Source organism: Anomaloglossus baeobatrachus, chromosome 2 (genome assembly GCF_048569485.1).
Source record: "Anomaloglossus baeobatrachus isolate aAnoBae1 chromosome 2, aAnoBae1.hap1, whole genome shotgun sequence".
Taxonomy (NCBI): Eukaryota; Metazoa; Chordata; class Amphibia; order Anura; family Aromobatidae; genus Anomaloglossus; species Anomaloglossus baeobatrachus.
This window is the reverse complement of record NC_134354.1, coordinates 489,527,768-489,541,094: the sequence shown is the minus strand read 5'-3', so window position 1 is coordinate 489,541,094 and position 13,327 is coordinate 489,527,768. Positions and strand designations below refer to the sequence as shown.

At 41.9% G+C, this 13,327-nt stretch overlaps 1 protein-coding gene across 1 annotated transcript in view; it reads right to left on the bottom strand.

Annotated features, from left to right (window-relative positions):
• The window catches only part of NMS (neuromedin S), a 187,369-nt gene extending 175,108 nt beyond the window's left edge, over window positions 1-12,261 (bottom strand). Inside the window, exon 1 of the mRNA XM_075334263.1 lies at window positions 12,198-12,261. Coding sequence (XP_075190378.1) covers window positions 12,198-12,213 — 16 coding nt within the window. The 5' untranslated portion in view covers window positions 12,214-12,261. The remainder of the gene's footprint in view (window positions 1-12,197) is intronic.
• Between the last annotated feature and the right edge of the window lie 1,066 nt (window positions 12,262-13,327).

Genomic DNA, 13,327 nt, shown 5'->3' with positions numbered 1-13,327 from the left:
GAATAAATCTGTGAATTTTCACTTTTTACATGATGCATGCCAATTTCAGATCGTGCTGGCTCCCCTCTCTCTCTGTTTGGTCGTAGTTATGCTACAAATTCTGGTGGCCGGTCACCACCATGCCATGCACGCCTGATTTTGGTTTGCTTTGTATTCCTCCTGTTGGTGGCTGTTCAGATTCAGTTACCTCACCCCTTTCCACAGGCAATGCTAATTAAGCACCATCTTGGATCTGGTCCGCCTTTATCAATGGTTGCTGTTTGGCACTGGGAGGATCAGTTCTGATATAGTCCTGGTATGGTGCAGAGCTTGCTCCACATGCTGGGACCTGGGCTGGTCTCTATCCACAAGTGCCTTTTTTGCAACATAGAAGCGGTTATATACAGGTTACAGGTATGTGTGCTCTATTATGGTTCTGCTTTTAACTTTATCTAGGAGGCCGCATGGCACATGAAATACAGAATGTAGAGTAGGACCCCCCTATTGAGATTTGCCGTGACGTTGGCAGGGGTGGCTCAAAAAATTGATCAATTATTTGCTAAAAATCTCATTTTTTTTATTGTAGTACAGTTGGAATAAATCTGTGAATTTTCACTTTTTATATGATGCATGCCAATTTCAGATCGTGCTGGCTCCCCTCTCTCTCTGTTTGGTCGTAGTTATGCTACAAATTCTGGTGGCCGGTCACCACCATGCCATGCACGCCTGATTTTGGTTTGCTTTGTATTCCTCCTGTTGGTGGCTGTTCAGATTCAGTTACCTCACCCCTTTCCACAGGCAATGCTAATTAAGCACCATCTTGGATCTGGTCCGCCTTTATCAATGGTTGCTGTTTGGCACTGGGAGGATCAGTTCTGATATAGTCCTGGTATGGTGCAGAGCTTGCTCCACATGCTGGGACCTGGGCTGGTCTCTATCCACAAGTGCCTTTTTTGCAACATAGAAGCGGTTATATACAGGTTACAGGTATGTGTGCTCTATTATGGTTCTGCTTTTAACTTTATCTAGGAGGCCGCATGGCACATGAAATACAGAATGTAGAGTAGGACCCCCCTATTGAGATTTGCCGTGACGTTGGCAGGGGTGGCTCAAAAAATTGATCAATTATTTGCTAAAAATCTCATTTTTTTTATTGTAGTACAGTTGGAATAAATCTGTGAATTTTCACTTTTTATATGATGCATGCCAATTTCAGATCGTGCTGGCTCCCATCTCTCTCTGTTTGGTCGTAGTTATGCTACAAATTCTGGTGGCCGGTCACCACCATGCCATGCACGCCTGATTTTGGTTTGCTTTGTATTCCTCCTGTTGGTGGCTGTTCAGATTCAGTTACCTCACCCCTTTCCACAGGCAATGCTAATTAAGCACCATCTTGGATCTGGTCCGCCTTTATCAATGGTTGCTGTTTGGCACTGGGAGGATCAGTTCTGATATAGTCCTGGTATGGTGCAGAGCTTGCTCCACATGCTGGGACCTGGGCTGGTCTCTATCCACAAGTGCCTTTTTTGCAACATAGAAGCGGTTATATACAGGTTACAGGTATGTGTGCTCTATTATGGTTCTGCTTTTAACTTTATCTAGGAGGCCGCATGGCACATGAAATACAGAATGTAGAGTAGGACCCCCCTATTGAGATTTGCCGTGACGTTGGCAGGGGTGGCTCAAAAAATTGATCAATTATTTGCTAAAAATCTCATTTTTTTTATTGTAGTACAGTTGGAATAAATCTGTGAATTTTCACTTTTTATATGATGCATGCCAATTTCAGATCGTGCTGGCTCCCCTCTCTCTCTGTTTGGTCGTAGTTATGCTACAAATTCTGGTGGCCGGTCACCACCATGCCATGCACGCCTGATTTTGGTTTGCTTTGTATTCCTCCTGTTGGTGGCTGTTCAGATTCAGTTACCTCACCCCTTTCCACAGGCAATGCTAATTAAGCACCATCTTGGATCTGGTCCGCCTTTATCAATGGTTGCTGTTTGGCACTGGGAGGATCAGTTCTGATATAGTCCTGGTATGGTGCAGAGCTTGCTCCACATGCTGGGACCTGGGCTGGTCTCTATCCACAAGTGCCTTTTTTGCAACATAGAAGCGGTTATATACAGGTTACAGGTATGTGTGCTCTATTATGGTTCTGCTTTTAACTTTATCTAGGAGGCCGCATGGCACATGAAATACAGAATGTAGAGTAGGACCCCCCTATTGAGATTTGCCGTGACGTTGGCAGGGGTGGCTCAAAAAATTGATCAATTATTTGCTAAAAATCTCATTTTTTTTATTGTAGTACAGTTGGAATAAATCTGTGAATTTTCACTTTTTATATGATGCATGCCAATTTCAGATCGTGCTGGCTCCCCTCTCTCTCTGTTTGGTCGTAGTTATGCTACAAATTCTGGTGGCCGGTCACCACCATGCCATGCACGCCTGATTTTGGTTTGCTTTGTATTCCTCCTGTTGGTGGCTGTTCAGATTCAGTTACCTCACCCCTTTCCACAGGCAATGCTAATTAAGCACCATCTTGGATCTGGTCCGCCTTTATCAATGGTTGCTGTTTGGCACTGGGAGGATCAGTTCTGATATAGTCCTGGTATGGTGCAGAGCTTGCTCCACATGCTGGGACCTGGGCTGGTCTCTATCCACAAGTGCCTTTTTTGCAACATAGAAGCGGTTATATACAGGTTACAGGTATGTGTGCTCTATTATGGTTCTGCTTTTAACTTTATCTAGGAGGCCGCATGGCACATGAAATACAGAATGTAGAGTAGGACCCCCCTATTGAGATTTGCCGTGACGTTGGCAGGGGTGGCTCAAAAAATTGATCAATTATTTGCTAAAAATCTCATTTTTTTTATTGTAGTACAGTTGGAATAAATCTGTGAATTTTCACTTTTTATATGATGCATGCCAATTTCAGATCGTGCTGGCTCCCCTCTCTCTCTGTTTGGTCGTAGTTATGCTACAAATTCTGGTGGCCGGTCACCACCATGCCATGCACGCCTGATTTTGGTTTGCTTTGTATTCCTCCTGTTGGTGGCTGTTCAGATTCAGTTACCTCACCCCTTTCCACAGGCAATGCTAATTAAGCACCATCTTGGATCTGGTCCGCCTTTATCAATGGTTGCTGTTTGGCACTGGGAGGATCAGTTCTGATATAGTCCTGGTATGGTGCAGAGCTTGCTCCACATGCTGGGACCTGGGCTGGTCTCTATCCACAAGTGCCTTTTTTGCAACATAGAAGCGGTTATATACAGGTTACAGGTATGTGTGCTCTATTATGGTTCTGCTTTTAACTTTATCTAGGAGGCCGCATGGCACATGAAATACAGAATGTAGAGTAGGACCCCCCTATTGAGATTTGCCGTGACGTTGGCAGGGGTGGCTCAAAAAATTGATCAATTATTTGCTAAAAATCTCATTTTTTTTATTGTAGTACAGTTGGAATAAATCTGTGAATTTTCACTTTTTATATGATGCATGCCAATTTCAGATCGTGCTGGCTCCCCTCTCTCTCTGTTTGGTCGTAGTTATGCTACAAATTCTGGTGGCCGGTCACCACCATGCCATGCACGCCTGATTTTGGTTTGCTTTGTATTCCTCCTGTTGGTGGCTGTTCAGATTCAGTTACCTCACCCCTTTCCACAGGCAATGCTAATTAAGCACCATCTTGGATCTGGTCCGCCTTTATCAATGGTTGCTGTTTGGCACTGGGAGGATCAGTTCTGATATAGTCCTGGTATGGTGCAGAGCTTGCTCCACATGCTGGGACCTGGGCTGGTCTCTATCCACAAGTGCCTTTTTTGCAACATAGAAGCGGTTATATACAGGTTACAGGTATGTGTGCTCTATTATGGTTCTGCTTTTAACTTTATCTAGGAGGCCGCATGGCACATGAAATACAGAATGTAGAGTAGGACCCCCCTATTGAGATTTGCCGTGACGTTGGCAGGGGTGGCTCAAAAAATTGATCAATTATTTGCTAAAAATCTCATTTTTTTTATTGTAGTACAGTTGGAATAAATCTGTGAATTTTCACTTTTTATATGATGCATGCCAATTTCAGATCGTGCTGGCTCCCCTCTCTCTTATAGCAAGGATACAGACTGTAACTCACTACTATTGGCCAGTTCTTGCCATCCGGCCTACACAATTAAAAACATTCCTGTGGGGGAATTAATCAGGACCAAAAGGAATTGTTCCCCTTCTGATCTCTTTCCACAGGAATGTACCAAAACTGTCAATAAACTCAGGAATCGGGGTTATTCTCAATGGAGCTTAGAAAGAGCTTGCAAAATTGTAAATAACATTGATAGAGACGATTTACTAAAAAATAATAATAAAAATAAACATAGAAAAAATAGTTCCAATAAAATTACTTTCAGCACAGTCTATTCTCCACAATATCATGACATTGTGAAAATCATTAAAAAACATCTTCCAGTACTTCACCAGGATAAAAATCTCTTTAATATCCTAGAACAATATGATATTAAATTTCTTGCCAAACGTGCCATGAGTCTGGCTAATATTTTATCTCCTAGCATGATCACTGACACTAGGATAAATAATAAGAACTGGCTTTCCTGCAAGGGATTTTTTCGTTGTGGCCACAATTATTGCACAGCTTGCAAATATGCAAAAATCAGCAAAACCATTACTTCTACTCATACAAATTCTACATATAACATTGAAAATTATATCAATTGCAATACATCCTTTGTGGTCTATTTAATTGAATGTACTCTATGTAAGATTCAATATACCGGATGCACCGGGAGTCCGCTCAAAATAAGGATCAGGCGGCACTTGTCTGATACTTTGAATGTCAATGCCTCCAATATTTCAGCTGTCTCACGACACTTTGTGAACACCCACAATAGATGTTTGGACTCATTTACATTCATGGGTATCGAAAAAGTGATCAAGCCAGTAAGAGGAGGAGATCACAGAAGAAAACTCCTGAATAGAGAATCCTTCTGGATCTTCAGGCTTGGTACTAGGATACCGCATGGTCTGAACATCCGGCAGGATTTAATTCTGCAATACTCCTAAGTAATTTATTATAAACAATAAAGACAACTAATTTCAATAAAAGTATCTATCCATGTATTCCACATTTTTCCCAATGTCATGATATCATTCAAATCACTTATGTAGCAAAAAATATATATAAAAATACATCTCACTACTATATGAGACAAAAAATTCTCTCAATATACAAAAATTATGTGCAATGGAGAGCTATTTGCTATATATACCAGGAGCTCTGCATATATCTATAGGTTCTACTCGTGGATAATTAGAAATTTTTATTGTCCTGCGAGTGATCCTCCCGCTGCATTAATAATCTTTGCACGGGGTGTAAACTTGCTAAAAAACAATCGAGATAATTATTTTTTATCTACATAAAATTTCATGTAGGACACTTAAACTTGTATTAAATTTGTATTGAATGCCACTTATGGCTTGTAATCTATCATAAGAAATCATCTCATGTTAAATCCATTACTTATGATATACTACGAGTATGTTACCTATGATATTTGCATGGCTCTTGTCGGATGCCCCAACTGACAGTATATATAACATCATGACTGTCCCACATTTACCTTATGAATGTCCACCGTAAACTTTTGGGCTTATCCACATTTATTTCAATCGGCCAAGGTATTGACTGAACCATCAGAACATTTATATCAATGATGGAATCAAGCAACACTTTTGGATCTGGTGCCACAACACCGCACAGTCTGAATGTCCGGCCGGTTCCATCAGAGCAAATACATCAATGACGGAATCCAGCAGGATTTTCGGATTTGTTGCTACAATATCGCACAGTCTGAATATCCAGCGGGTTCCATTCCTATAACATGTTGAAATAATAATAATAAATTCTTTTTCTTGCCTTTTTATTGCTTCATTATAATTTTTTAAATGAATCATACATATGCATATATGCATATTCAATTTTTTTTTTTTGTTCTCAATTTAATCCTCTGTAAACTATAAATTCTGATCTGTGCTTCATTTATATGTCTATGTAAATTTTGTTCTTCAAACTGCGGTTTTCCACACATATGTTTTTACTCCAGTCCCATATGTCTATATTGCACTGGGACTTGCACCTGTTTTAATTTTAATCAAGCACTCAGCCTTGCCAATGACGTATAATGTGTGCCTCCCTTTATATGGTATCAGTTTTGGGGTAATTCACATGCCATGAATAAGACGCTCTGGTCGAAACGCGTTGGTTTACACGCTTAAAACTTGTGCCTCTGTGCTTACTGGACTACATTTTGTTTTTACTTGTCTAATAAAAGCAAGTTTTAATCTACTACCCTCCTTGATGCTGGATATTTGCCTTTCTTCAAGTTGTCTCTCCCTCTCACCCCCTCTCTCATACTCACTGATCATGGGCGCGGCGCTGCACGGCTGTCACACTGCTCTGGCGGCTTCTCCTCTTTTGAAAATGCCGGCTGGTCATTATTCCATCTCGTATTCCCTGCTTCCCCTGCCCACCGGTGCCTATCATTTGTTGCAGTCAGACATGCCCCACGCTGAGTGATAGCTGTCTCATTGTAACCAATCACAGACGCCGGTGGGCGGGTCTATATCATGCAGTACAATAAATAAATAAATGATGGAAAAAAACCAGCTTGCGGTCTCCTCCTATTTTGATACCAGCCAAAGTAAAGCCACTCGGCTAAAGGCTGGTATTTTCAGGATGGGGAGCTCCATGTTATGGGGAGCCCCTCAGCCTAAAAATATCAGCCAGCAGCCACCCAGAATTGCAGCATCCATTAGATGCGACAGTCCCGGGACTCTACCCGGCTCATCCCGAATTGCCCTAGTGCGGTGGCAATCGGGTTAATGGCGGCATATAGCTGCCACTAAGTCCTAGGTTAATCATGGCAGGCGTCTATGAGACACCCCCCATGATTAATCTATAGTGAAAGTAAATAAACACAAACACTGAAAAATCCTTTATTTGAAATAAAAGACAAAAAAACTCCCCTTTCACCACTTTATTAAAATCCCCAAATACCCCTCCAGGTCCGACGTAATCCACACGAGGTTCCACGACACTTTCAGCTCTGCTACATTGGAAGCTGACAGAGAGCGGCCACAGACCATGACCGCTCACTTTCAGCTTCACGGAGCAACTGAAGTGAGTCACGTTGTCAGCAGCGATGTCCCTCAGGTAGTGCTGGTGTGTGTGCGGTGATGATGGGTGCGGTAATGCATGCGTGTGTGCGGTGATGATGGGTTCTGTAGTGCCTGGGTGTGTGCAGTGGTGATGGGTGCGGTAGTGTCTGGGTGTGTGTGCTGATGATGAGTGCGGTAGTGCCGGTATGTGCGGTGATGATGGGTGCCGTAGTGCCTGCATGTGCAGTGATGATGGGAGCGGTAGTGCTTGGGTGTGTGTGGTGATGATAGGGATGGTAGTGACAGGATGTGTGCGGTGATGATAGGAGCGGTAGTGCCTGCATGTGCGGGGATGATGGGAGCAGTAGTGCCTGCGTGTGTGCGGTGATGATGGATACTGTAGTGCCTGAGTGTGTGCGGTGATGATAGGGGTGGTAGTGCCGGGATGTGTGCGGTGTTGATGGGAGTGGTAGTGCCTGGGTGTGCGCGGTGAAGAAGGGAGCGGTAGTGCCTGGGTGTGTGCTGTGCTGATGGGGCGGTAGTGCCTGGGTGTGTGCGGTGATGATGGGAGTGGTAGTGCCTGGGTGTGTGCAGTGATGATGGGGGCGGTAGTGCCGGTGTGTGCAGTGATGATAAGAGCGGTAGTGCCTGGTGTGTGCGGTGATGATGGCGGCGGTAGTGCCGGGGTGTGCGGTGATGATGGATGTGGTAGTGCCGGGGTGTGCGGTGATGATTTGGGCGGTAGTGCCTGGATGTGTGCGGTGATGATGGGGGGGTAGTGCCTGGGTGTGTGCGGTGATGATGGGGTCTCTCTCTCTTTTGGCATAAAAAAACCCAAAACGGATCTGTTTTTTGCTACAGTAGATCCGTCACATCAGTTTTTACACAATCTGCGACGGATCCGTTGCATCAGGCACAAGCCGGATTGTGCCTGTTGCCAAAAACATGGATGTGTGAAAGTAGCCTAACAGTAACATTCATCAGTCATAGGCTTGTAAAATGGTTAGTTTTTTCATTTAGGGAATACTGGGGTATAAAAGATGTTGTGGTGTCCTTTTAAGAGTGTGAATATAATGGCCCTTGGTTCCTCTCAGACAAAAGCAATGCAGATGTACAACAATTTTACTAAAGCCACTTTAATACATCCATTTTCCACATCTGTACATGTGTTTTCACTGATAGAACACATAGCCATTATAGCAGGGGTCCAAACTCAGTTGGGTATATGGGCCAGACATACAAAACATTTGACTTTGGCAGGCCACATTATCTGCAGGATGAGATTACATATTCAGTGATATCATATTTTTTTCCTGTGTAACTTTTTGATAATTTTATTAGCCATTTTTGCCATGTTGTTTATTTTTTTTAACGACATTAATTGTATGTTAGGGTACAGTGTTATAGATTGGTTCATTACAGTTGTGGCAATAACAACTTTAGCTTGTGCATAAAATAGGATTTTTAGTGGAAAAATATTTTTGGATTATTTTTTCATTCCTTATTTTTAATTCTTTTTTACATTTTTGCAATTTTTTTTCCTTTTTATTTTTTCCCCCAGTTGGTCACCTACACAGTAATACAATTAGTACCGCATAGTAATCTTGACCAATATCTTTTATCAATGTTCCCATCCGGGTCCCTATCTTGTAGTTATGACCCATCCAAGTCCCCAACTTGAAGCAATGTCTGCCATCCTGGTCCCTATTTTGTAGTAATGTACCTCATCCTGGTTCCCATCTTGTAGTAATGTGTCCTATACTGGTCTTCTTCTTGTAGTGAATTGCCAATCCTGGTTCCAATATTGTAGCAATATTGCCCATCCTGGTCCCCATCCTGTATTAATGACCTCCATGCTGGTCTGTATCTTGTAGTAATGTGCCCATCCTGGTCCTCTTCTTGCCGTAATGTCCCCATCCTGGTTCCCATCTTATAGTAACGTCCCCATCGTGGTGCCCCTGGTGCTCTTCTTTCTCTAATGTCCCCCTGCTGGGCCCCATCTTGTAATAATGCGCTTATGCTGGTCCTCATCTTGTAGCAATGTCTCCCATTCTGCTGCTTTTCACATACACATAAAAAATAATTCTTCTAACCTGCCCTCACTCCCTCAGCAAACAGCGACCTCTTCTCTTCCACAACCGGAAAGGCACATGGCAATGATGTCGTTTGCCACTTGTGATGGCATGCTGATGTCAGCTGTCGTTCTCTGATTGGTCGGTGACTGGTATCGGTATTGCAGTGCAGAGACCTGGTCTCTGCAGCGTGATACATTTCAAACATGCAAACATGAAGGCATATTCACTGAAGAAGAAGCATTAACATGAGCGGCTCTGTGGAACTAGCCACGATCATGATAGTTCCGGGGCCTGCAGGCCACATGATGCAACCACAGAGGTCGTGTTTGAGATCCCTGTGACTGTTCACATTCCCTTTTTTATTTTTTGCACACTGACTGATCTTAAAAAAAATATCAACATGTCCGTTTTCTATTTTTCAAGTCATGTATCAAAATCAAGTATACTAGTCCATGGGTCAATGAAAATCATATTTTTTTAACACTACAGTAGGGGAAAATTTGCAATTATTTTTTTATAAAAGAAAATCACTGATGAAACACTGATAGTAAAAACAGTCATACTGACCACCAAACACTGGTGACAATCTGTTCTTTTTTTGCGTATGAGGAAAGTCACTGACGTGAGGCTTAACTGGGAGGCAATAAGCTTGAGTTAACAGTCTCACGGAAGTCAAATAGTGGATAGCTTTTACCAGTGTTACATGAGACATCATGTTCTTGGGTAGAAAATAGAAACATCGTGTACTTGCAAACTTTGCCCAGGGCCTGCTGGCACACTCCACAGCAGCTCCTGCTTTAGAACAGTTACCGCAGTCTGCTGGCACATTTTCTTCAGCAGTGCACCTGTCTCTGTGTCTCCCACATTAAAGTACAGAACACATTTACAATGCTTATCTCAGCCCTCCTCACAGTCATCTCCCTGGGTTTTGTCTGGCGCTTTGCATGTTCTTGTCTTAGGTGGGCTTCTGAAGAAAACTTCCACTTTGTTCCTGGAACGTGGCGCTCCTTGACACATTGTTAACAACCCAAGGCTGACAGGCAAAAAAAAAGGCATCCACAAGCTTCTGTGAGCTGGAAAATTACCTGACAATATTCCCAAAGAGCATGTCTGGGCCATGCTTGGTCATGCAGTGAGAGTCCGTTCACAAAATCCTACTTGCGTGGAAAGTTTTTGAATGCTGAGTGGTCCAAAAGTCCATCAGTCGAAATTGCAGAACTTATCTACTCTGTATTAAGGCTTTAAAGAAAGCAAATAGTGGGATAGCCAACCTTTATATGCATATTTGGCATTTGTATCATGTGGATACTGTGAAATAAAAGTCAATATCTGAAAATCAGAGGGTCTACTTATGGGTTGCCTCTGTATGTGACATTGGATTGGATGTACCGTATATGTTTTCTGAATATGTTAAATTTTACTCAAATCTGAGTTTATAATGGCAGTTTTTCTTTGCCCCTCTACATGGCAAGGTCCACCATATTTGCAGGAATAATTTTAGAGACAAAATCAAATGCTGCGTTGATTCTTCGAGATGAGCACCTTGGGGATACCCTTAATTGAATCATGACAAAGGCTTTATATAAGTAATTACCAACAAGACAAGCCGAGGTGTAGTAATGTGTTAGTTCAGGGAAAATAACAAATTATCCGGTGAAAGCAAACAAGTAGTTGACTGCATATGGATTGATTGACCTATATGTATGTATTGAGTTGCACAGGTCATCGCTTATTATGAATACTCTTAGTAAATGCACTTTTTAATCAATTGTACCATGCACTGGCTACAGACTTCAGATACTCACTAGAAGAAGATGTATTATAAGAGTTGATCTTATTAGTTTGTATGTGTCTGGCTGTAGGTTCAAACCATTTACCTTCATGAAAGAGATGACAACAATATAGACATAATATTATTTTTGTATTTAGAATTAATATACATAGTAGAATACTTACTGAATTTTATGACTTAATAATATCGTACACTTAAGTATCTGGAAACAGTTTCAATACGTTAATCTATGAACAAAACATATCGTTCAACTTTTTTTATCATAGATTATTGAGCAGTACATTAATGGAAGGAGAAAAATATAAAAAGAATCTGCAATGTACTACACTATTTTTCCATATAAAAGAAAAGTTTAATTTTTTAATTAGTAATGGTGATGGGTGAGCAGTGCACTGAAATGCTCGGGTGCTTGTCTTGAGTAATGAGCATAATGAAAGTGAATGAGAAACTCAAGCATTTTTCCAGGAGACCCCCCAGGGGAGGTCTGGAGGACCTGAAAATCTCTGAAATGGAATGTGAAGATTATGAGGGAGACACTTGGACACATATCTTACTCACAGGCCGATGCTGGGAACAATGTTGTCAGAGTATTATGGCACTTTTACGGACTGACAATAAAACATTCCATATAGGTGCCTGCAACTCACATAACCCATCTAGTTGAGCAGTACCTGTATCCTACTTTCCTTGTCTCTCCTAGGTGAGACCATATTTTGCGTTCCTTTTGTCATCTTCGTCTTCTGTCAGATCAGGGCACTGTGAGGGCCATTGTAAAACCTTCAGATTGCGCCTTTTGAGGTAGTCTGTTGTGGATTTTGACGTGTGTTTAGGATCATTATTATCTATTTGTAGAAGCAATGAATGTTGTATGGCGATAGAAAAAAAACAAACTAATATCAACAATAAGAAAGTGTAAGCAACTAGCAGCAGCACCACTGTCACTGCTAGCAGCATGCATATTAGTGAAGAGGAAGCCGAGAGCATGGAATTAGTGATGGTCGAACCCCCCCAATGTTCAAGATCGGGAGCCTTGCCTGAGCTTTTTGCAAAGTCCGAGTTCGGGGCCGGAGATAACGCGAACTTGCGTCTGAAGCCCGAGCTTGGACTTTACAGTTATCGGATGGGGGGGTTGAGGGGTCGGAAAAATAAAGAATATAGTTACTAATAAACATTGTCATTATACTTACAGGTCCCGTGACGCATCCTGCAGACCCACTGTCTCCCAGCCACTTCTGCTTACGGGTCTGATCATTAACTTCCGACAGTATTCACTGCATTGCTCATCACTCGGCACTTTTTTCAGCCGTGTTCGCGTTGACGTCAGCGTTCACCCGAGTCCATGGTTTAGCCAAGGACTCGATTGAACTTTGACTGTCAGTGTCAGCCTGCTTTTTGCTCTGTAGAGACGCTTGTCTGTACAGAGTGATGAAACAGAGCTGACATTGCTCTCCCTGTGGACTACGTTGGACTACGGATTTTTTTATAATAATGATAGGGTCTCTAACTCTCTAAATGTTTTTTGTTTTATTTCTAATAAAAAAAAAATCTGTGTTGTGTTTTTTTTTTACTGTTTACTAGAAATTCATGGTGGCCATGTCTAATTTGACATGACACCATGAACTTCGGGCTTAGTATAATAATAATAATAATTTTATTCATTTATATAGCGCTATTAATTCCACAGCGCTTTATCAACTGAGAATACAAAGCTGGCATTAACCCCCTTTTTACCAAGCATTCCACCGCCATCAGGGCTACTGGATGAGCCGGGTAATGCACCTGGAAATGTTGCTAAGAAACAATGCGCCATTTCCAGGGGAGGCTGCAGGTTATGGTTTTTAGCATGGGGGGGCCAGAATGCTTGGACCTTACCACACTGAGAATTCCAGCCCCCAGCTGCCTGGTTTCACCTGACTGGTGATCAAAATACAGCGAGAACACACACATTTTTTTTTTACTATTTTTTTTAAATAATTAAAAAAAAATGGGCTTCCTTGTATTTTGATTTCCAGCCAAGGTAAAGCCAGGCAGATGGGGGTGGCAGCCCATAGCCATCTGCTTTATCTGTGCTGAGAATCAAAAATATTGCAGAGCGCTACGTCATTATTTTTTTTATTAATTGTTTATTTTACACTACAATATATTATATATATATATACATATATATATATATATATATATACACACACACACTATATATATATTACATATATACTGTATTGTAGGAGGAGATACAGAACAGGTTTTCTTTGGGGGGGCAGGGGGCTGGCTCAAATTTTGGGGACACACCAAAATAACAGTACTATGAACTAAAGTC